This window comes from Corella eumyota, chromosome 4 (assembly GCF_963082875.1).
Source record: "Corella eumyota chromosome 4, kaCorEumy4.1, whole genome shotgun sequence".
NCBI lineage: Eukaryota > Metazoa > Chordata > Ascidiacea > Phlebobranchia > Corellidae > Corella > Corella eumyota.
This window is the reverse complement of record NC_137493.1, coordinates 8,085,372-8,107,580: the sequence shown is the minus strand read 5'-3', so window position 1 is coordinate 8,107,580 and position 22,209 is coordinate 8,085,372. Positions and strand designations below refer to the sequence as shown.

The 22,209-nt window shown below is 30.1% G+C and overlaps 3 protein-coding genes across 3 annotated transcripts; 2 read left to right on the top strand and 1 right to left on the bottom strand.

Moving 5' to 3' along the window:
* The first annotated feature begins 205 nt into the window (after window positions 1-205).
* On the top strand, window positions 206-4,928 carry LOC145750470 (uncharacterized). The gene is made up of 15 exons (XM_082566511.1): window positions 206-484; window positions 592-674; window positions 773-890; window positions 976-1,074; window positions 1,157-1,417; window positions 1,615-1,727; window positions 2,051-2,190; window positions 2,330-2,441; window positions 2,649-2,765; window positions 2,880-3,034; window positions 3,409-3,501; window positions 3,611-3,739; window positions 3,887-3,972; window positions 4,052-4,167; window positions 4,340-4,928. Exons 1-15 carry the CDS (start codon window positions 397-399, stop codon window positions 4,637-4,639), a joined length of 2,010 nt encoding a protein of 669 aa, XP_082422637.1. The 5' UTR covers window positions 206-396; the 3' UTR covers window positions 4,640-4,928.
* Window positions 4,929-10,711: 5,783 nt separating this feature from the next.
* On the top strand, window positions 10,712-18,373 carry LOC145750741 (WD repeat-containing protein on Y chromosome-like). The gene is made up of 31 exons (XM_082566823.1): window positions 10,712-10,821; window positions 11,035-11,105; window positions 11,167-11,264; window positions 11,520-11,666; window positions 11,757-11,825; window positions 11,909-11,943; window positions 12,014-12,182; window positions 12,425-12,527; window positions 12,809-12,893; window positions 12,961-13,082; window positions 13,168-13,241; window positions 13,308-13,477; window positions 13,555-13,622; window positions 13,790-13,932; window positions 14,045-14,191; window positions 14,300-14,407; window positions 14,596-14,817; window positions 14,981-15,051; window positions 15,198-15,361; window positions 15,453-15,571; window positions 15,649-15,758; window positions 15,896-16,031; window positions 16,125-16,340; window positions 16,420-16,535; window positions 16,678-16,856; window positions 16,993-17,096; window positions 17,173-17,316; window positions 17,488-17,658; window positions 17,753-17,860; window positions 18,027-18,170; window positions 18,326-18,373. The coding sequence occupies exons 1-31, from the start codon at window positions 10,712-10,714 to the stop codon at window positions 18,371-18,373; spliced, it is 3,771 nt and encodes a 1,256-aa protein (XP_082422949.1).
* On the bottom strand, window positions 18,332-22,189 carry LOC145749434 (ubiquitin carboxyl-terminal hydrolase 14-like). The gene is made up of 12 exons (XM_082565199.1): window positions 22,109-22,189; window positions 21,694-21,869; window positions 21,354-21,458; window positions 20,960-21,063; window positions 20,604-20,820; window positions 20,220-20,359; window positions 20,034-20,124; window positions 19,867-19,962; window positions 19,691-19,783; window positions 19,384-19,609; window positions 18,950-19,057; window positions 18,332-18,864 (listed from the first exon to the last, which is right to left on the bottom strand). Exons 1-12 carry the CDS (start codon window positions 22,122-22,124, stop codon window positions 18,656-18,658), a joined length of 1,581 nt encoding a protein of 526 aa, XP_082421325.1. The 5' UTR covers window positions 22,125-22,189; the 3' UTR covers window positions 18,332-18,655.
* Between the last annotated feature and the right edge of the window lie 20 nt (window positions 22,190-22,209).

Here is a 22,209-nt window from a genome sequence, read left to right as displayed (position 1 = left end):
TATTTGTAATAGATTATTGTATACATCTTTTTTTTAATATTTTATGCAAATATGTATTATTTAACTGAAGCTACTATACAACTAAAATGCGTTGCAATATTTATTTTTAAACAGCTTGAATTAAAGTGTAAACAAATTTGGTTGTAAGGGTTTTATTATAAGTGGTTTAAAGAGCTTTTCGTGCGTAAAAGGTTTAATTGCCAGTTCTCTTTGTGTTTACACAGTCGTTGTTTACTTTTTTTATTCCGTCATTATCAAGGTTGTAATCGAATAGAACTCAGTAAACTTTAGCAGTACTTTTAAAGAGTCTGAACCTAAAACTGAAGAAAAACATGGAAAATTTTTTGTCAGTTTGTTATAATTGAATCGCTTTATTTGATTGACCAATTATTTAAAATGGGCTCAGATAAGCATGCAGATGACGATCTTCACGTGGCTGTTCTTCTTGGAGATATAGACGCTGCAGAGAAAGCTTTACAAAATGGTACAAATTTATTTACCTAAAAAGTTTAACTGTAGTAGCAATATTTAAAAGAAAAAAGGGGAAACAAATTTTTACATCATAAATTATTGTTGTTTATGTATGTTAAGGTTGCAACCCAAATGATATTGGACTTTTTGGATGGAATTTGTTGCATGAAGCATCTGTGAATGGGGATGTTGAAATTTTACAAGTAAAATATATACTAATAGTGTGTAAAACTTTAAAGCAAGTTATAAAAGAAAAAACTATGTGAAAAGTAATTTAAAAGATTTTTATTTATATTTACAGTTGCTATTGGACAACAATGGTAATCCAAATAAAGCAGACGAGTTAAACAACAACACACCACTTCATTATGCTTGTCAGGAAGGACATGAAAATTGCATAGAAATTCTTCTTGAAAAAGGTAGAAGTTTACAACTTCTTGATATAATCTGTATATATATATATATTTTATTAAGGTAAAAATATTTTTGTGTTTTGCCTTATAGGAGGTGATCCTCATATATTGAACAAGGAAGGAAAAAGTTGTATTTCAATGGTCTCTCATCCTCAAGCCTTAAAGTTGCTCAAAAAACTTGGGTATAAAGGTATGTAGGCAACTTATTTATACTTAAGTATTTTATTAACAAAAACATAAATTTATAAGCTTAATTGTAATATTTTTTGCAGAAAAATCTCCCTTAATAGAACCAAATAAAAAAAAGATTTCTTCGCATTTAAAAAACAAATCACCCAAAACTACAAACACTAAACCAGAACAAAAAATTTCACCATCGAACAAGAAAAGCAATGTATTCGCAAATACACCTCAAATTATTAAGACTTCATCGCCTGATATTAAAAAACAAATGGCATGGCAAGAAATAAAATCGCAAGGTTATGGTAGCATGTCTTCTTTAAATTCATCAACATGTTCTACTGCAGATGACAGTAAGTTTAAGACTAATTCTAAGAAATCTTAAATTATTAAACCATTTTTAAACTAAAGTTCATATTTTAAAATTTTGTTTTGTTTAAATTTAAAAAAACATTTTTTGAAAACTTTGGTATGTTTAAGTACTCCAATTAAGTTACGCAATGTATGTAGAAAAACATAATTCATGGTTTTATTGTTCAAATAAATCCAGGCGCTGGAACATTTACTTTATCATTTCAATATAATAGCAAGAACAAGGTGTTTAAAGTTCGTGTATGGGAAATAATTCTTACAAGTTTGTTAGATACGTCACAATTGTCGAAGGTATGTTGACTTTGGTTGCCAAAGTAAATAACTTTTATGATCATTGACGTTTGTATGAACAAGTATTACTTGAATTTAGTGTGTACATAGGGCTAAGTTTAAAAATGATGGTGTTTGACTTGCCAACAACAAATAAGTTTTATTATGACTATTCAAACAATAACAAATCTATAACAAACTCAATATATCATGTTAAAATATTAGAAGTTTGGCATACTTAAATCTTAAAATATTTTTTGTGCCTTTAATGAAAATTGAAATAAAATTAAAAGAACTAATATTTTGCCTGATTGTTTAACTGACATTTTTGTGTGTATTTTAAGGACGTTGTTTTACATTTGTTTTTGAGAACTGCAATTCTACCACACAATGAATACATACCGATTCCATCGTTAAAAAGAAAATCAGAAACAATACTGTTAAGGCCAGGAAGTCATTCATATGCCTGTTCAGAAAAACATTGGTAATTTTCTCCTATTACAATACATTTTGTATTGTGACAATTTGCAAACTGAAATCTGTACATTAATGTTTAACTCTAAATTCTAATGGTTTAGTATTTTCTAAGTCTTTAACACAAAATGATTCCTTTTATCTTTTAGTGAATCAAAAGTTTCTTGGTCAAAAAGAGAAGCTAAAATTGACTTTAAAAATTCTTTGTCCATTGAATATGATGACTTAGAAAAAGAAATGACTTTAAACAGTTCTATACAGGTAGGGTATAATTTAATTTACATTTTGTCAAAATAAGATATTAAGTTGTTATTGAATAATTCACAACTGTGTATGTTTAATTTATTTATTTTTATATATTCTTCTGTAAATGTTATATTGGTATCAATAAATTAAAATAGCATTCATAATAAATTGCTTATATTTATGAATAAGCAAAACCACATTTAATAGTTCTATTTTTTATAGATTTCACTTTGTGTTCGTCTAAAAGCTGGACTTCTTTCTAACAAAAACAAAAACCAATCACCAGTAATAGCTGGTCTACATTTAAGAATGAATGATGCAATAAAAACCATAATGAAAGTATGTAATGCCTAAATATAACTTCAAAACTATTTTAAACAAAATAAAAAGTTAATTTACTACAATCTAATTACTTTTGTATTAAGATTATACTCTATATGTTTTTTTTTTTAGACTGAGTACTGTACTGAACGACATGACATAGCTGGCATAACACGTCAATCATTGCCACTTGATATCATTATCTCTGGTGAAACCAACTCAGCTTACTATAGTGACCCAAACGTGCAATGTGATCTGTCTTCAACAAGTAATTATGTAGTGGACAGGTAATATATTTATTTTAGACTGGTGGCATGTTGCGGTGGTTAGAAATCTTGACATTACTATACAAGGCTCTGGGTTTCATCCCCACAGCTTCCATGATGTAGCACTTTTAAGTAAGGGTTTATTTATGGTAGGAACTCCCGCTAAGCCAATTATCCTGCAATATTATTAGTATTAATGTAAAAATTTGCTACAGTTAACTTAAGACAAGATAGTCATCCTATAATTAGGCTGTAAAGCCTTATTAACAAAAATTTTTTTATTGTATCTCAACTTAAAGGTGTTCTTTTTTTAAAAAGAGTAGCACTAAGATCTTGTCAAGGCTGATTTTGATAACTTTACATCATAGTTTAATATTAGTGTTTTTTGTTTGCAGGTCAGCCAGTGATGGGGATTTGCAAAATGTTAATGTTCACCAATATTCAAATTCAAGCAGTTTTGTTGACCTTTCGAGCCAGGAAGATGTCAAGTAAGACAAAAATGTTTTAATGTACATTTACACAGGACATATTCAAACAACTAAATCTTGAAATTTTACCTACTTTAATATCGAAATGTAATATTTCATTATATTATAGCAGAGCTACAGAATTAGAAGCTGTAAATTCTCATTCTTCAATCCCAAATTCTTCTGTCAAGGTTAATGTACCACACCATGATATTGTTAACAAACTGCGCGGTGTTAAAATTGACAAACATTCTGATCGGTAAACTTAAAGTTTTATTTTTATTTTCTTTAAATAAAAAGTGTGACTAATGTTTATAGCACGGCAAAAAGCATAGGTAATAGACCACCATTTTATTGGTTACAAAATTAGTATTTTTATTTTATTTTTTTAATGTTGTTGTTTTAGGGATTCGTGCAATAAGGGTAGTGTAAAAGTGGAAATGAAATCATTAACTCATTTGCACGCTAGAAATAAGGCATCTTTACAATCACGTAAGTTTTCTTGTAAATTTTGTTGTAACTAAACAACATGTGGAACCTATCCCGATAAACTATATTTTTTTGGTTTAAGGTCATCATCGTAAATCATATTTTAATCTCGCAAAAGAAACAAGTTTTACTCAAACCATTAAAAAACCCGGTGTTGTTATCGATGAAGAACACTTACTAGGAAGCCCAACTGAAAAAGTAAATATTACAAACAGATTTGAAATTTAAATTTAACAAAACAATATTCTTTAGACAAAACTGGAATAAAATAGAACCACTTTAAAAATAGTTGATTAAACAAAAGAGTTATCTAATAATTCAACATTCCAGTACTGATATTGTTATATTAAACTAATTGTCTAATTTGCAGAGAAGTTTTGTTGAAAAACATAAAGAATCGTCAAACCAAACACATTCTTCCAGTTTATTTACTCGCATCGACGAAAGTCAATCTCCTTCGCGTACGAGAAGGCGACTTGGTGCATATAGCCCAAGCCAAAACCGTCATAGAAATTTAAAACATCAACAAAACAACTTTTCGAACGCTCCTTCATCCCATCGCATTACAAACAGCGCGCGTAAACTAATACAAGATGACAGAGATTTAGGTTTACATGAAGAATTTCATGTTGATAACCCTTGTTACATTAAAGATGACGAGGCGACTTAAATTATTTTCTAAATAAATTTGGTTTTTATTAAGTATTAAAACACAATAAAACATATAGTATTAAATAAAATTTAGTCAATACCTCGATTAACATAGCCTATTAACTAGTCAATAAGATTTAATTATATTATCAACTTTATCAACATTAGTTTTCAGTGAGAAGGAAATGTTTTTATATTTCTTAATGTGTTAGTTGTCAATTAATGTTACATTTTGTTCAAAATATATTTTCTTTTAACTACTTTTATTTTATTTGCCATTTTTATGCGATCACTGTACCAAAAATTTTTCAAACACACCATTATGTTTTGCTATTAAAAATCGTCGTCATGTAAAATAAACGCTTTAAATAATATAAATTAACCATTTTTAACCCAAAATAAATAAAACTTAAAGCAGATCCTATATTTTAGCAACTTTAAATTTGTTGGACCGTTTACAAATAGAATTTAACCTGTTAAATAAAATTACAACCTAAATAATTAACATTGCTATAAAGAGGAAAGACTGGTATATATTACGTTTATGCTCCAACATGTATACATTGTTTAAACCAAAAGGAAACATATTAAGCGCCAAAATGTTATAAGGTTCTTACAACATTGCTTTATATACGAGGAAACGTAATATGAATCAGTTCTGGTAAAGGAAGTATTGGTACTGCATACATACATTTACGTTTTGTGTCTGAACGAACAAGTATGTGGTATCTAAGCTGTTTTATAATCGTTTTTTCGTTGCTTAAAGAAGGACAAGCACAACGTATGTTCTAAAAAATATATAGTTTGTGGTCTGTTAAAAAAATTGGTAGCAAAATGCTAAAAAATTTTTTAACTTTTTTTTTAACTAGCGGAATGCAACATTGTCACCGCAAACACCACAGGCGTATGGTCTGCTCCAGCGAGTTGTCCAAGCAACGCAAATTTTACAGTTACTACACCAGGTGATTACTATGTAATGATAGTGGAAGGGGACTTGGAAGTAGCAACTTGTAATGTAAGTAGCTTGGGCTTACTTCAAAACTATATTATTTAAACCACCCTTTGAATGTTACATAAAATAACTACAAATTAGGTATTGTGTGTACGCTGTAATACAGTTATAACCTAAATATTGTTTGTACCGTCTAGTGTAAATAATTAAAAAAATATGAAACCCCGCTTTTAAAAATTGGATGAGCATTTGCCAGATTAATTATTGCATATGTTATAACGTATGTCACTTTTAAAAACATATGATTTAAAACAATTATTTAAGCTTAGTAGATCGGAAGGTTCTCCGTTAATAGGCATCCTAGTTACTGATGGACAGTTGCAAGGTCCTATATTTGTATCCAATGACGGATCCAGTGGGTTTTTTATTAGCTGTGATCACGACTCAGAAACAATAATATTCAAATATTTTGCAGGTGTTTGCCAAGTTAACTATTAGAAAACTTTTTGACTGTACAAATGTGTAGCGTATAGGAGCTGCGACTGACTGTGCATTAAACGTTTTTTTTTTTATTACAGCTTTAAACATTATAAACGTTAATGTTACACTTACTGGGAACTTTCAAACACTACAGTATCCCATGCCTGGTGAGTCCTATGTTGGTGGCGATAATTTGGGAATTGCAAAATGCTGATACTGATGTAGATTTCGTAATTACGGATGACTTTTCTATTGGACCTGAAGACATTTTCTATGTAAATTTAATTTTTCCTACCATTTAGTCATGAAACATTTCAATTTAAAAAAAAGTTATTGATGGTTCTTGAGCGCAGTAATTTTTTTTAAAACTTTATTGATGCTTTTGTTAAGAATTCAGTTTTAAAATAAGGTTTTGCTTATAAAAAATGTTAGATATTTCATGCTGAGTCTGGGAACTCAGTTCATCAGTCGGATGACACACCTTTTATAACATTAACCCACATTAGAAGCGCAGGAGTGTTAAACTACTATCTATTCACCGATGAGCGGTATCCTAATGGAACATATCATATAGAATTCAGAGTTTTGCATAGTAAGTCCTGTTTTTAACAACTTGTTAAACGCTACTTTGTAAAAAATCTAATAAGATATTGTTTACATAATTAATTAAAGTGTAATAGTGTTAATTACTTCGAATACACTAGGAAAGTCTCCAAATACTTTATGTTTTTCAGGAAGTTTTGATCCTTGCAATATGTTTAATGGTGGCAAGAATAGCCATGTTAACTTGGAAAGTGGTACCCATTCTACATGCGAAGTTGTTCGGATTTTAACTATACAAAAGGATCGGTTTGCCATTTATAGTGTAAACGGTGATCTTGGACCTGGCGGATCTTGTATTGTATGTAGTTTTATTTCCAATTTATACGATTTAAAAAAATGTAACATAGAAAAACACCTTATCGTAAAACCACATTTAAAAATTGTTTTGCACCTTGTAGATATAAAAATTAAACTCTACTTTGTTTAGATATATGCCGGAGAAACAAGACCAGAAAATATAATTGGATTTCTAAATGGAACAAGTCCCGAAAATGGAATTACCGTTTTTTCACAAGACATGCCGATTAGTTGGCTGTTTATTGAATGCACATTTGGAGCATCTTTTTCTGAATTTACCTTTGCAATAGAAACGTGTTAGTAATATTTTTAATAAAAAAAATCAGTTGTAAAAAAATGTTTTGAAAATAGCTTAACTTTAAATTTAAAAACGTTAAAAACGAAAAAAAATCCTTTGTCCTATTTATAAAGTTCAGAACTACGAATACAACGAAGTCGATTGTATTCCAGGAATATTTTATACACCTGGATATTCGATGAATTTAAATTATCCGTTGGCCACCTTTTTTGAGTGGAGGATTAATTTTCCTACTGGAGATCCTCCAAATATAATTTTTTACGATATAGCAATAGGCGATGGAGATGGTTTTACGGTAAACAAATTGTTATAAAATGTATAACTAAAAAACAATTCGTAACAAACAGAAATTTCAATATTATTTACTCACATTTTAAACAACGCATTTTAAATAAATTGCGTGTTTGCTTATACTATACATATTTTTATACTACTTCTTTAAAGTTTAAATCTAATTTTTTTGTAATATTTTCCTAACCAAAGATATTTACTGGCGAAGAAGGCGACTTCAGTTTGTTGAATTCTTCATTTGATAGAAATGTGTTTGAAGTAGAAAGTCCAACTGTTTCCGGAAATCAACTTATTGTTCAACTTTTATCAACTTGTATTGAAAAAATGCCATCTAGCCTAGGCTTTGTTACTGTTTTAAACGAAGGTAACCATTTAAAATTGACTTTATTGATTTTTATAGATAAATGACGGTGAATTAACTTTTGATGTGATATTTTCACAGGTAATATCATTTGCTCTAAAGAAATAAAGATTATGTAAGTTATTTCTATATTTAAATCAAAAAGATTAGTATAATAAATAATTTTTTTTAGTCTTTACCAAGAAGATCTTAGAAGACTCACTGTTTCTGACTCCTCCCTTTTGTTTGTTTGTGACAATGATGATTATGATTCAGTACCAAACGAATGTAAACCAACCTTTAGATCTAGATTTGTTGTTGAATTTAAATTTAACATTTCAAGCTGTTTACCCAATATTACCGTAAGTAACAACATTTTATCTTTTTGATATTACCTTAAAGGCAAAACGAATACCAAGCACAAACACCAACTTTGTATACTTGTGCAATAATACAGTCAAAGTTAAGGTTTTGCTTGGTCATTCTTTTAGTACTGGTTGCATATTAATCTATAGATTATTGCTAGGCTAACATACTGCAATTCGTTTAAAACAGATTTACGAAGGTTACAAAACGTAAATTGACTATAGCATCACATTAACAAATTTAAAAAAAATTTAAACGTTGAATACCTTTTAAATTAACAGGATGTTGGCGATAAACTTGTGTTTGAGTGGTTAGTTTGGAGAATTCAAAACAACGTTACACAAATAATTCAGAGGCATAATAATCTCTGTCTTCCTTTAGCTTGCGAATTTGATACATCAATTCTTGTCAATTCTTCCTTTGTTATACCAGAAATAAGGTAAGTCATTTATGTATAACATATTTTTACGTAAACGATATTTGTAATCGTACATTAGTATTTTGTTTACAGAAAATTACAGCAAGAAGGTAAAATGGGCGAAGGAAATTTTGAAGTACTTTTTGGTTTATTTGATGAAACCTTTAACACACCTTTAGGACAAGGTCAATCTGTTAGGGTGCCAGATTACATTGGTGCCCAACTTTCTTTTTCGGGTGATTTAGGAAATGATGACAGTGTACTGTTTTTACAGGTAATGACACCTTAAAGTAATCTATACCTCCACAAAAAAAAGTTTATTTAACAGCAGTTACACAAAATGAAGTTCTAATATAATTTTCGGAAATCTTGTAAACTTTTTTAGTTTTTCGACTTTTTATGTGTTTTAACAGAGATATTAATAAATCAAATGTTTGTTTAAATATCTTAACAGGTAAGAGAATGCTGGGCAACTCGAACATCATCAAGTTTAATAGATGAATTTACTTATCTGTTTATCGATGAAAGGTTTCAATTTTTATTTACCCCATTTTCACTAAAATATAAATATATCACCTATTTATTTCATTTTTATTTTGGGTCAAGTATTGGCCCTTGGTATGAATACAGATTTATTAACGTTTGTGCATTATTGTATTTATATCAATTTGTTTAGCTGTGTTATTAACAATGCCCTGAATGACAACGGCCAAGTTAACATCACAAGAGCCATTCAACCAGGATCAGCTTCTTTTCTCATGAGATCGTTTGTTTGGACCAATGTTTCTGCCGACCAGCAGGCTATTTATTTACATTGCCAAGTTACCATATGTGACAATACTGCTGATGGGACTTGCGGTGATTTTGCGGTAGGCTACTAGTTTTTTAAATTTTATGCGATTTTAAGTTTCTACATTAAAAGTTTTGAAGACTATTCATGGTAGTAACATAACAATTAAAAAACAGTAGCAATAACATCCATTGATTAACAAAATAGCAACAACTTGTTAGTCATATAAATATTGTGATTTTGGTCGTATAAATATTAAATGGTAAATTTATTTTACAGGGCTGCTCAAAAAAGAAACGAAGTTTGGCGGCTCAAGAACTTGAGCAACTTTTGACAGTTGGACCAATTTTCATGAAGCAGGAAATATGTAGAATGGTTAAACCATTATTTTTTTTATTTCACCTTTTTTAAGCAACTTATTATATACATCAAGATAGTTTGTACTTTACTAATGAGTAAAATAAAATACCAACTTTTGGGGCGTTTTTAGAATAATGGTGGTTGCTCTGATTTATGTGAAGAATTTACAACTGGAGTTAAATGCGGTTGTTACCATGGTAGAATTCTTACAGAGGATTACAAAACTTGTGAAGGTAAAAAACCACAAATATAAATTAAATACACGGATTTAAACTTTTGTTGTTTAATTTTAGATTTCGTTGAGGCCCAAACGATGCTTGCCAAAGATTTTGATAATACATTTTTCATCTTTGCAGTATTTGTTATCTTGTTTACAATTGTCTTGGCAACACTATTTTGTGGCTATTGTCAAAAAAGCGTGAAAAATCAAAAGAAAATTGTTATTTAAAGGCTGTTTTGGTTAAATCTGTAATATGTATGTGAATGTCGTTTCGTTAAATCTATAGAATATTATTTGGAAAAATTTTTACTTAATATATATTAAAAATATATAGAATGCAATAACTTGTGCTTTTTTGAATTAAGAATTAGTTTTAGATTCTATACTTTAGAAAATGGAATTAACCAAGTAGGTCATTTGTTGAACTTAAAATGCGTTTATGACATCACAAATAACTTTTTTCATTAATAAAAAAATTTAGTCAACCAAATAGTAGTATATTAAAATCATTGTTAGGAAATTTTTTTCATTAAGAAAACATGGAAAGGTAATTCATTGAACTAAGTTTTATTGTAAGTAAAATTCTACAAGCATTAACTCAACGCTCCTATTTTGGGTGCAGGCCTCTGATAGTTCAATAAATAATACTTTTGAGAATTTCGTTTAATGTTTAAAAATGGAGGAAGTAACTTCGCAAACGTCCCTTTCTTCTGATGACAATCCTAACTCGGCGACATCTTTATCGGATCACGAAAAAGCTCAAAATGAAGACCCAGAGCCGAAAAGGTAAAAATTATTTTTTATAAGATAAGAAATTAACTATTTAGATATAAATCTGCAAAATATTAAAAAGCGACATGTAATTCAGTGCCGACCATTTCTAACCAATAGATATGTTAATAACTTAAGAACTATATATTTATAAGGAAGTTAACTTACTTATTTGACAGTGTTCGTTAGAATATCAATTAACAAACTTAAATGTTTAAACGACATTAGAACAGGCAATGATGCAATCGACGGAGGTGACGATAAAAAAATAAACCCAAAAGTTCAACCACTTTCAAAAGGTATATTTTAAATAAAATCCTTTATTTGGAGAATTGAAATTCACGATTTTTATTTATTTAGCTTTAAAAACAAAGCAAAAATCTAAAGCATCGACCGCTAGTAAGTTAGAAGATCAAATGAACTTTGAGCACTTAAAAAAACTCGAAACTATATTTCAGGTACCCAAATAAAATCTACATCATCGTTTAGTTTACTTGAGCTAGCAGTATAATACCTAGAAGTAGTAATTAACATTACATTCCAGGTTGTAGGTAAAGCTGGGCCATTGTAGCGTAGGAAAAAAGATGTCGATAGTAACGACTCCTGTTTTTTTGTGTTTAGCATGGCTTGCCGGCGGTTCCTTTTTTGCGGGCTATAAACCTGTAATATAGCTATGCTGCTTTTTAACACTTTTTTGTAACTGTCTATCCTAGGAGGCAGATGCTGATGACGGTGGTGGATTGGACATCGACGAATTTCGTGAAGCAATTAAAAAAACGATGGGTTCTGAAATTGATGATAAAGAACTGGAAATTTTGTTTATGAAAGTTGACACTAACTGTGATGGTACGGTGGACTGGGTAAGAAATAATCGATTTGTTTCCATATAGATAAGTGTTTTTTAGTGTATTACTTAATATTAACATTGCTGGTTAAATATATGTTCTTAGGATGAATATTTGTCCTATATGTTGTTAGAATATCAGGAAAAAGACACCATGACAAGCCTTATCAAAGAGGTTTGTCAATTGTAAAATTTCCACTAATTTTTTTAAATTTTTTAAATTTGTTTTAATTTTTATTATATTTAAAAAAAATTCAGGTTCCTTTTCCGACCCCTCTTCGTGAGTTACAGTCGTAAGTAAATTCAAATGGGTAATGCTATTGCTGTTTGAAAAACAGTAAATCTTATTATATTATAAAATAGAAACCATAGAGACCAGATTGTTAGAATTACATTTTATCAAAACCTCGCTAACCGGCATGGTAAAAAGGCCTTGGATCGAGATAACCCTGGCGGGAAGTATATTGCAATGAGTAAAGATGGACAGCTTGGTTTTTATGGAGCAGATTTCGAGCTGCAAAAGTCATTAGCGGTATAAAAAAACATTAAAACCATGTTTTTTAGGTTTTAAAAAAAACTACATAAATCTCATATAAATTACCTTGAGTAAAAACTAATAACATAATTGTGTGTAAAAAACTATTTCTTGGATATATTGTAGGTAAAAATGCAGTCCAAAGTAAATAACAGATTTTATGTTTTACTATGTTATAAGGTGCGCACTTATGTTTTTGGTCACACTCTATTTTAGTAAAATGTTATTAAGTGTTGTAGGTTTCATCTGTAATAGAGTCGAGTGTTCCTCTTTGGTTGACTGATCTGGCTCCGTGCGCCAACGTAAACCTGATTGCAATCAGCTCAACTGAAAGGGAAATCAGTCAGTTGTTTTACAGCTGATTTATAAATTACTTTTCATAAATTAAGTTTTTTAATTTATTCCACGTAAAAGATTGCTAAAATATTTAATTTTTTTTGTGAGTGTAAATCCAAACGGTTTAGCATGCTGGCGGTGGGATTGAACTAACAAACCTTAGGAAACATCTACATATTACAACAATATATATATATTTTATGCTTTAATACAGAGATTTTAGTTAAAATGTTTAATGAAATCCGTTTTTTTAAACAATCATATTAACTAGCAACCTTAAAGTGTAGGTTTTTATGACATCACAGCAGTGAAGTTCGAACGTCACTTTCAATTAACTGGTTTTAAAGATGCCATTCTCTGCATTAATTACTGGTAAATATTGTGCCATAACGGTAGGTTACGTAACACGCCATAACATAATATCTATATATTAAAATAGGTTTGATCATGAAAACCTTAACATTTCGACGTTATTAGCGGGTGATTCAAGCGGTAGTGTGATTGTTTTTCGGTTTGTAGAAGCCTTAAGAAAAGGCTTATTTGGCGTATATCCACAGAAAGGTGACGGATTAAAATTTGTAAAGCAGTTTGTTTCGTTAAAGTTGTTAAAAAAGAGTTATTATTAAATTTGTCAAAATATTATCAGGAGTTGTTCAAAGAATTCCAATGATAAGGATTTTGAAACAAAAAATAAGCGGGGCTCATTGCATGATGTACGAAGTAAGTATCTACAACAATTAGTACCCAAATGAGTATTTCAAATTAATTTTCGCATTTTCTTGAAAGAGTATTCACACAAACTGGGTGAATAGTGTACATTACTATCAACTAGCCCAGGGGTTAGAATGTTTTATATCATGCAGTGCAACTGACGACGACTCAATGTTCTTAGGAGATATTACAAATATTACTTACAAGGCGAAGTGGCCAGGATTTACAAAACTAAGATCCAACAGGTAAATTAAACATATAATTTAGTTTTTTTGTGTAATATATATATATATATATATATATATATATGTTTTCTTGACAGGAGTTGCTATTGTCGGGTGAGAAAAGGAATTTTGGCTCTGGATTACTCGAGAGACTGGAATCTAGTCGGTAAGATTCTTTACTTCTTTAACAAAAGCTAAATGGGTTTTTATTTTGCTTTGTCCAAATGTTAAATTGAAAATGTAAATACTCTATATACATGCCCTAATTGAATTGCCATATAAAATTACAGTAAGACCTTAGAAATCCTAAATTACTACCAAACATACCTTTAGTTACCGGTAGTTTTGATGGTGTCATCCGTACATGGAACCCGTACAGTTCCAAACCCGCATCTAGTATCAAAGGACATCTTACACCGGTCATTCATGTTCAAATTATAGCCGCTGGACAAGTCATGACATGTGGGAAAGACCGAGTAAGTATTTTTTTGCAATTTAGTGTTAGTGTTTAAAACTGTAGTTTGTTTTAGTATACACCAAACCTATATTCATAATGTTCTTTTTAAAATTAAATTTACCAATTGTTAGACAATTCGAATAATAGAGTTACATGACCACACTACCACTCAAGTATTAGGCCCAAGATCTTTCTTGAAAATGGGACCAGAATCTCATATGATCAACTCTATATTTTATCACAAACATACAAAGTCGTTGTTAGTGGGTACTATGCAGGTAAAATATTCTCCAAAAAGTTAACAATTTTAAAAACACCAACTAGTTTTTGCACAACTTGACAAAACCAAGATATTAAGGTACAAAACATATATTACTTAATAACAGGTAGGCGTTCTTGAAGGTTATGATGACAACAAAAAAGTAGATCAAATGAACATCAAGTCACATGATTCTCCTGTCAGTGCTGTTCTCTACAACAAACTCTTTAACCAGGTAGTTACAACAAATAATATTTTTAATTTACAATTGGTAGTAAAATTTAACCCTTTTTTATAAATCTTTAAAACATGCTTTCGAAAAATATTACAAATTACAACTTTTTCGTGTGATAGTTATTTTAATGGTAATTGATAAGTTATTGGTATAATAACTTTTAAGTAAAATTTCGCCTTTAAACGCAGGTTGTTACCGCTGGTCATGACTCTGTACTGTCAGTTTGGGACTTAAACACAGGAACAAAAGCAATTCAGTTCCATACAATCAAGGGAATAGAGTTAACTTGTATGTGCTTTGATCAAACTGGGAGAAGACTGATAACAGGTTCGAGAAATGGCTCAGTTAAAATCTGGAACTTCAACAACGGAGCTTGTTTAAGAACACTTGCACCAGCAAATAATCTAGAGGTACAAAATATAGATTTTTTTATAACAAACACAACGTTGCCATAATAAAAGATAAGTTTCTATATTCTATAAGTCAATACACTTAAAGCCATGTGAATCAATATCTACATTTACCTCAAGGTGTTTTGTTTTACTTTGTTAAAAAGTATTTTATTGTATGTAGGTAACTAGCGTGGTTTGCCTAAAGCAAAAGATTATAACTGCAGGGTGGAACAAAAAGCTAACTGCCTATATGTAAGTGAACTAACTCTATATTAGTCGTGATTTTTGGCAAACCATCATCTACATATAATGATTTTCTGAACAAAAAAAGTTTTACCACAAAGTCATTTAAGCTAATAGTTAATAAAACAAATACGTTATACGTTATGTTGTTTTAGCGATACGCGAGGTCAGGACAATGATGAAGACGATCATTGGAGGTGGCAGGATGCCCACAGAGATGATATTTTATGTGTGGCATCGTTCCAGCACAGTAATGGTGTTGCCATTATCGCATCTTCATCTTACGATGGTGATATATTTATATGGTCCATGGATTCAGGTGAACGTTGTTTTTTCATAATATTAAATCTAAAATAGTTTTATGGTGTCTAAAAAACTTGAACTGACTTTTTTCTTGCGTTTGTGTTTAGGTCATATTTTATGCCGGTTAAATCGAATGGAGAGTTATTCTCCTTTAAGTAGCGACGGTCATAAAATGCGCAGAAGGACACCAGTAACTCATCAACGTCCATCCAAAACACGGAATTTAGTAGGTCCATCCAAAACACGGAATACCATACGCTTAAACTTAAGTGTAATAATATTTAAAAAAATTTTTTTTTTTAGTCAAAATCTCCGAAAATGCGAAAGTCGTCTGAAGAGGCAACCATTCCTAACGACAAATTATCAACACCAAAGCTACCCCCAATTTTTCCAAACTCAAATACTCAAGCTTGGTAAGTGACTTTCAGTAAACCAATTACAATACAAAAAAAGCGAGTTAGTATCCTTTCGACCATATCATAGATTGTATGTATAATTTATAAATGGAATAAAGTTTTAAAAACGAACTGATTTTTTTGTATTTGGTTAGTAGTAAAATGCCAAAGCCGTCAGGCAGAGTGGATTTAGATCCAAACTCCAGATCCACCCACACACGACACCAACTTGATGTAATTACAGGTCAAGACGACCGTGATTACTGGGAAGCAGACGTGTCTATTGATAAAGTAATAATAAGATGTTGTTTAAAGCCCTTAGATAGGAAGTCTATACTGGTGAAAATTATACTTTTTAATTTAACCATTCAAATGTATTTCCAGCTTCTGTTTCTTCAAAGTCGTCCGCACAAAACCCACACTGCAACTTTAGTTGCAGCAGGTGCACAGGGATGGGTACATGCTTGGTCAGTTCACCCACAAGGGGGTTTATTGGGTCAGTTTGTTGCAGCTCATAGCGAAGGGGAGTCTGTTATTTCCTTGGCAACAAACGAAGAAAATTCGATTTTAATTACTGGTGATTCTTCCGGATATATTAAGGTAACTGTTCGGGAAAATATTTTTTAAAATATATCTATTCAGTTTAAGGAGTATTAACACACCCAATGCTTTTGTTCAGGTGTGGGATATATCACAATATTGTTACAAGAAAGTGGTCACACAACGCAGGAGAGGCGGAACCTTTGATTTGCTGCAAATAAGGGACAGCACGAACATGGACGAAGAAAGCGTTAGGTAAATGCGATAATATGTAAAATCAAACCAAACATTCGACTTTAATTATCAAAATAAATAGTTTTAAAGATTTTTTACAATTTTATGTATCATGTAAAAGAGTTATCAAAAAATAATATATAAAACAATAAGGAGTTTTTAGGGTTTTATCAAATCGTAGAATGTCAAATTTAAACACAATACCACCCGACGTTTTACTTTACTATCGAGCCCACGTTGGTTCGGTAAATGACATATTTTATATCAACGAAAAACAACTTCTTTTGACCGCTTGTTCAGACGGTACAGTTCGTCTTTGGAGCGATCAAGGAGCATATTTTGGTATTCTTAAAACTATTTCTTTAAAATAACTTAACAACAATTTAGCAAATTTTTAAATATAGCCTGCGACATTAAAATTGCACGTTATTAAAGATAAAAAGATATACAAGATAGCAAAAGTAGATTTTATATCAAGGTACTTTCGGTCAAAAGCCTTGGAACTTAACCAAAATAGATGGAGCGCCACATAATCGAATACCACCTGATATTAAACGTGTTGCATCGGCTAACACTTTAAAAGTAAATGGCTAGAAAATCATATATATTTTGGCCACAAAATAATTTTAACCTTTTTATTAATTATTATGTTTAAAAGGTTTTTAATTCGGGGTATAGTGCGTGGAGGTTGGCAAAAAACGTTTTAAATTTTATCGCATCGAAAAGCACGTTGGCTTCATTTCGAAACATGTCGAAGACTCATCGACCTTCTTTGGCGGAGATTAAAAAAGAAGTACACCCAGTAAGTAAACCTAAAACATTTACAAGTATTTCTTTTCAGTTTTTCAATATTGTATTTATGGCCTACTCGTTTCTTGCAAACTTACATTTCAATTTCGTTATACCTCTACATTAGTTTGTTTGTATTGATAAGTACATAATAGTTAAATCATCACTATGACTTTTTGCCTAGGTTGACAGTTTGTTTTACGGTGAAAAGAAAAAAACAGACGAGGAAGTGGAAAGAAATTACAAAAAAACGGTCGAACGAATGGGAAAAAGTGAAATATTGGGGAACTGGTACAAACCAAAACGACGACACAGACTTTTACCTAAAGTCGACCTTAAACCACACTTAAACAACGTAAATTATATTTCCCTAATGTATACTAGCATTTTTGCATGTAAGGGGACAATGTATGTTATCTTTGAAAATTTTTGATACAAGTTTTTTTTAGTTTCACGTTCATTCAGCAATTCCGTTTTCGGCTTTAAGTAAAACAGAAGATATTGAAGTGCCAGAAATACTTCGAGAAAAGTGGAAAATGCAAAAAGAATTATCCCAGGTGCAAACAAGCGTCCACTACTAATACAACTAACTAAAATCTTTTTTACACTATTACTTTAAGTGTGTAGCATCTAACATAAGCTCCAATGTTGGCCTTAAGTTGGCCAACATGTCGCAGGCCCATATAGAACAAAATTACAATTACTTACATGTTTTCATTATAGCCTAGTGATTCAAATGAAGTGAAATGCAAACCAAGAAACCCGGTAAAGGGCAAATGTTCGAAGACTTTTTCACAATTTAGAAAGAAGGGTAATTCGCAAGTTTCTTTTGCATCAACTAGCAATAAGATAACAAAAGTTGTTAAGGTACAAAAAGAATTAGAAAATTAAACCTTAAATTATAAAAAAATTGTGGATATTTACAATAAAATAATAATGTTATTATTGACAAGACAATAATAGGATTGGTCTACACCTTTTTAGAGTAAATTACTTTGGATTATAACTTTATTTTATTACAGGTTGTCAAAAAGTTTCAGGGGACAACATTACCCAAACCTTTCCCATAATAAAATTATATTTGTCACTTACTTCTCTTGCACTTTTGTAAACAAAATCAAATCCAAGTGAACTTAACGGATTTTTATATTTTGACAGCATTTTAACAATAATATTTGTAAAACTCCATCTAGAGATTCTTAATAATATAAATAAGCTTCATTTTACAACAAGGGGTTGTAAAAATAGCAGCCAACATTAAACAATAATTTTATCATTACAAAAATATATCCAAGGGCTGTGTTAAATTAAAATTTCCTAGTTAACATCTAAACAGGGATAATTGAAACCCTTTATGATTTATTTGACTCTGTTTCCATGGGGGTAGCAGATTGGGAAGCTTCACCTGCTCCATTTGGAGCCTTTTTTGGGCGAACTTCAAGTCGGCGGGGTCCATATAAGAGCAAGTATGCAATGTGCCAATCACCGCCTCCGGATAACTTAAGGACCTCCTCGGAGGTCACAGGAGAGACTGTGTCATCATCACATTTTAACCAATCATCTAGGTTCAATAAAGTACCAGAGAATATTTTAAATTTTAAAAATAGTTTGGAAAAACTTGATATAATTTAAAAGTTAGTACATACCTCCAGATTTCCTAACCCATGCAACATAATGTCCAGAAGAACTTGATCTTCCTTGATGAGTGATTATGCTTTTAAGTTCATAATGACCACTGTTGTTTGATCCTTTGTCTTTAACAATTCAATATGCAACTTTTTATAAAACTACTTCATATTAAGCAACACATTGCTTTTAGGGAAAAATGCACAAAATGCTACGAAGTATAATCATAAGGCTAACTGCTACAGTCAAAAACATTTTTAAGTCTTATGTAGATTTATATTTTCAAGGTTGATTTACATTTTAACCAACCTTACTTACCTATGGATTGATATTTGAAGGCAACATTACCAGAAAAATCAGACTTGGAAAAATAAAAAAAAATGACAAGGGTAGTCTCAATTCATGGGCTTGTTACCTTGATTATTTTAAGACATAAAAAAATAAAAAAGTGTACCATTAGCAAAATCGAATCTTTCATATTCCTTTAGAGGATCATTAGGGTTTGGAGTGTTTGGGGTGTTCTTCTTTTTTTCCTTTCCGCCTTTATTTTTCCCAGCTATCTTCTCTTCCAGTAATTCCTCTTCCCATGCCTCAAACTGATCCCGAACTGGCTTTAATCTTTCTTGAAGAGCAGGAGTACAAAACTCGTAAGCGTCAAAGCTAATGGGAAACTTAACATCCTTTAAAAAAAAGAAGAGAATTAATCAGTTTAAATGTATTTTTACAAAGATTTGTTATATTTAATTAACCATTTTTATTACCTTTAATATTTTCGCGTTAACATTTCCTTTTTCTTTAAAGAAGAACCGAACCATTTGCACACAAAGGTAGGCTGGCAATCGATCAATTTTACTCTAAAATTTAATGAATCTAGATTAAATAAATTAAAATAATGGTATGGTAGATTTAATATAAAGCCCATTTAAAAAAATCTTACGGTTTTTAAGTATTTTGCATCACGATTTAAAGTCGGTGAATTCTTTGTTAGCTCTTCCTTTAACTTCGACTTTATTCCAGTTACCATAAACTTTACCTAAGAGCAAAAAAATTATAATTTCTTGTAGTTCTCTAAAATAAAACACTTATAATAAGCATTATACTTACATCTTGTGATATGAAACAGTTAAGTTGAAAAGATGTTTCAGATGAAGTTGTCGATTCCTCTTCTTTGCCTTCTTCATCAACACACTGCATTCTAAGATAAACGTTAAACATTTTGTTAAGACACACAATTTACTTACATTTATTATGCTCGATTTTAGAAATTAATCTAGTCAAATTATGTCCTACACATTTTTAAAATCGATGCCAAAATATTGGTCAATAAAATTCTTTCTCTGAGCTGGGACTTCCCCATCAATATCAACAGGTGCAGGTTGTAATTTTTGTTGACAAATTCGAAGAAGTTCAGTCAAAAATTCGTTTGCATCCTAATGCCAAATAACGATAAAAATTTTAAATGATTAATACCAATTCTTTTAAAATAATAAGGAAAATCCTTATATATTAAAACAAAAAAGCAATTTAACAAAAAACTAACTACTGAATAATAAAAAAAAGAAAATAGTAAAAATCAATTAAATCCATATACAAAAAAATACAATTACTGAAACACAGCGTTAATATAATTTATGATAAATTTTAAAACCACAATACAAAAAGCAATAAGGTCACCTGCTGCATAGGTTGACCATGTTCATTTTTCTCAGCAAAATGAGGAAACCTCATATACAAAAGTTGAAGAAACAAAAATGGTTTGATGGAGGCTTGCTCTTTTGCTTTTAGCTGTTGAGTAAGATCTCTAAATGCCGCAGTTACTCCATCATCCAATCCACTTCCACCTCCTCCTAAGCTTGCCATTAATCCTGCACTCCCTGCATTTCCACTATACCTAAAACAAAAAAATTAAATATAAATTGAAAGCCTTGTTATTATTGCTAAAATCAAATTAAAAGTAAATTCAATAAATACTTTTAATTCTCTGTATTTCAATATTTTTTAACAATTTTATAATTTTGAGAAATAATTACCCTTGAAGGGCCAAGTCTAGTTCAGGTACAGATCTGAGCATTTGAACAGTAGCGTTCATGTAACAAGTATTACCCAAGTTATCTAAACCAGTAACCAAATCCATCTAAATATAATAGAATAAGATATTTAATTTTAGTAATAAAATATATAGGCTATTATATGTGTTAAATAAATTGCAAATATATATAGTTAGCCAGTTACATCAACTCACAGACACCTTGGCCCGAAGATTTTTTTTAAAACATTTTTTTTACAAAGTTCACATTTTAATCAAATGTCCTTTAAAATAAAATAATATTTAAATGATAAAACCTATTTTTCATATAATGAAGAAAAAGTATTTTAAAAACAAATTTTAAAATAGCTGTTTAACCAGATAGCATTTTAACTTACAGCAGACATGAGTTGGTCTTCTGTCATATCTTCAAGGAAAACAACTTTTTCTTGTGGCTCTTGAGGTAATTCCTCAGCAGTTCCCATCATGAGAAAAGTAAGACCCTATGATGAATATTTTAAAAGTGCTTTATGCAATAAACTAATTTTATATATATAAGTAACTATATAAGGCTTATATACCAAACAATAATATGTTTTGTAATAACAAATTTTAAAATAAAACGAGATCATTTAAAAATATTACAAAAGTAAAAAAAAATATTTTTTGTGACTTTGTTATAATTAAAATAAGTTTATAGAACATACAACAGTAAACGTTTAAAATATGTTTTCTTACATTTTTTATTTTTATGTTACCCCAAGTGTCCTTTACTGTGGCACCTTTTAACATAACCTTCTGGCGTTCAGGTAAGACATTAGTGAGTGAATATAATTGTGATTTGAACACATCTGGAGATTCATCAGTACAAACATCCAAATCACTGTACTTTTGTTTCCCCCATTTGACATTAACTAACATAATATAAAATATCAATAACAGAAATTTTTAAAATTGAAAAAAAATTTAAAATTGATTTTGAATTTTATAAGAAATACGTTTACAAAACTACCTTTGTTTAAAAAATACGCCATAAAAATTCTTGTTAAACAGTTAAACAAAAGCAGACGAGACGTAAACACATAATATTTGTTATTTTAGTATATTTATAGTAAACATTTTTTTCAAAATACACATAACAATATAGACAAACCTTTGAATGTTGACATAGTTAATACTTTTTTGAAGTTTTAAATTTGAAACAAAAAAAAACGTGAAACTTTCTTGAACAAAATGAAAAATGACTCAGATTTT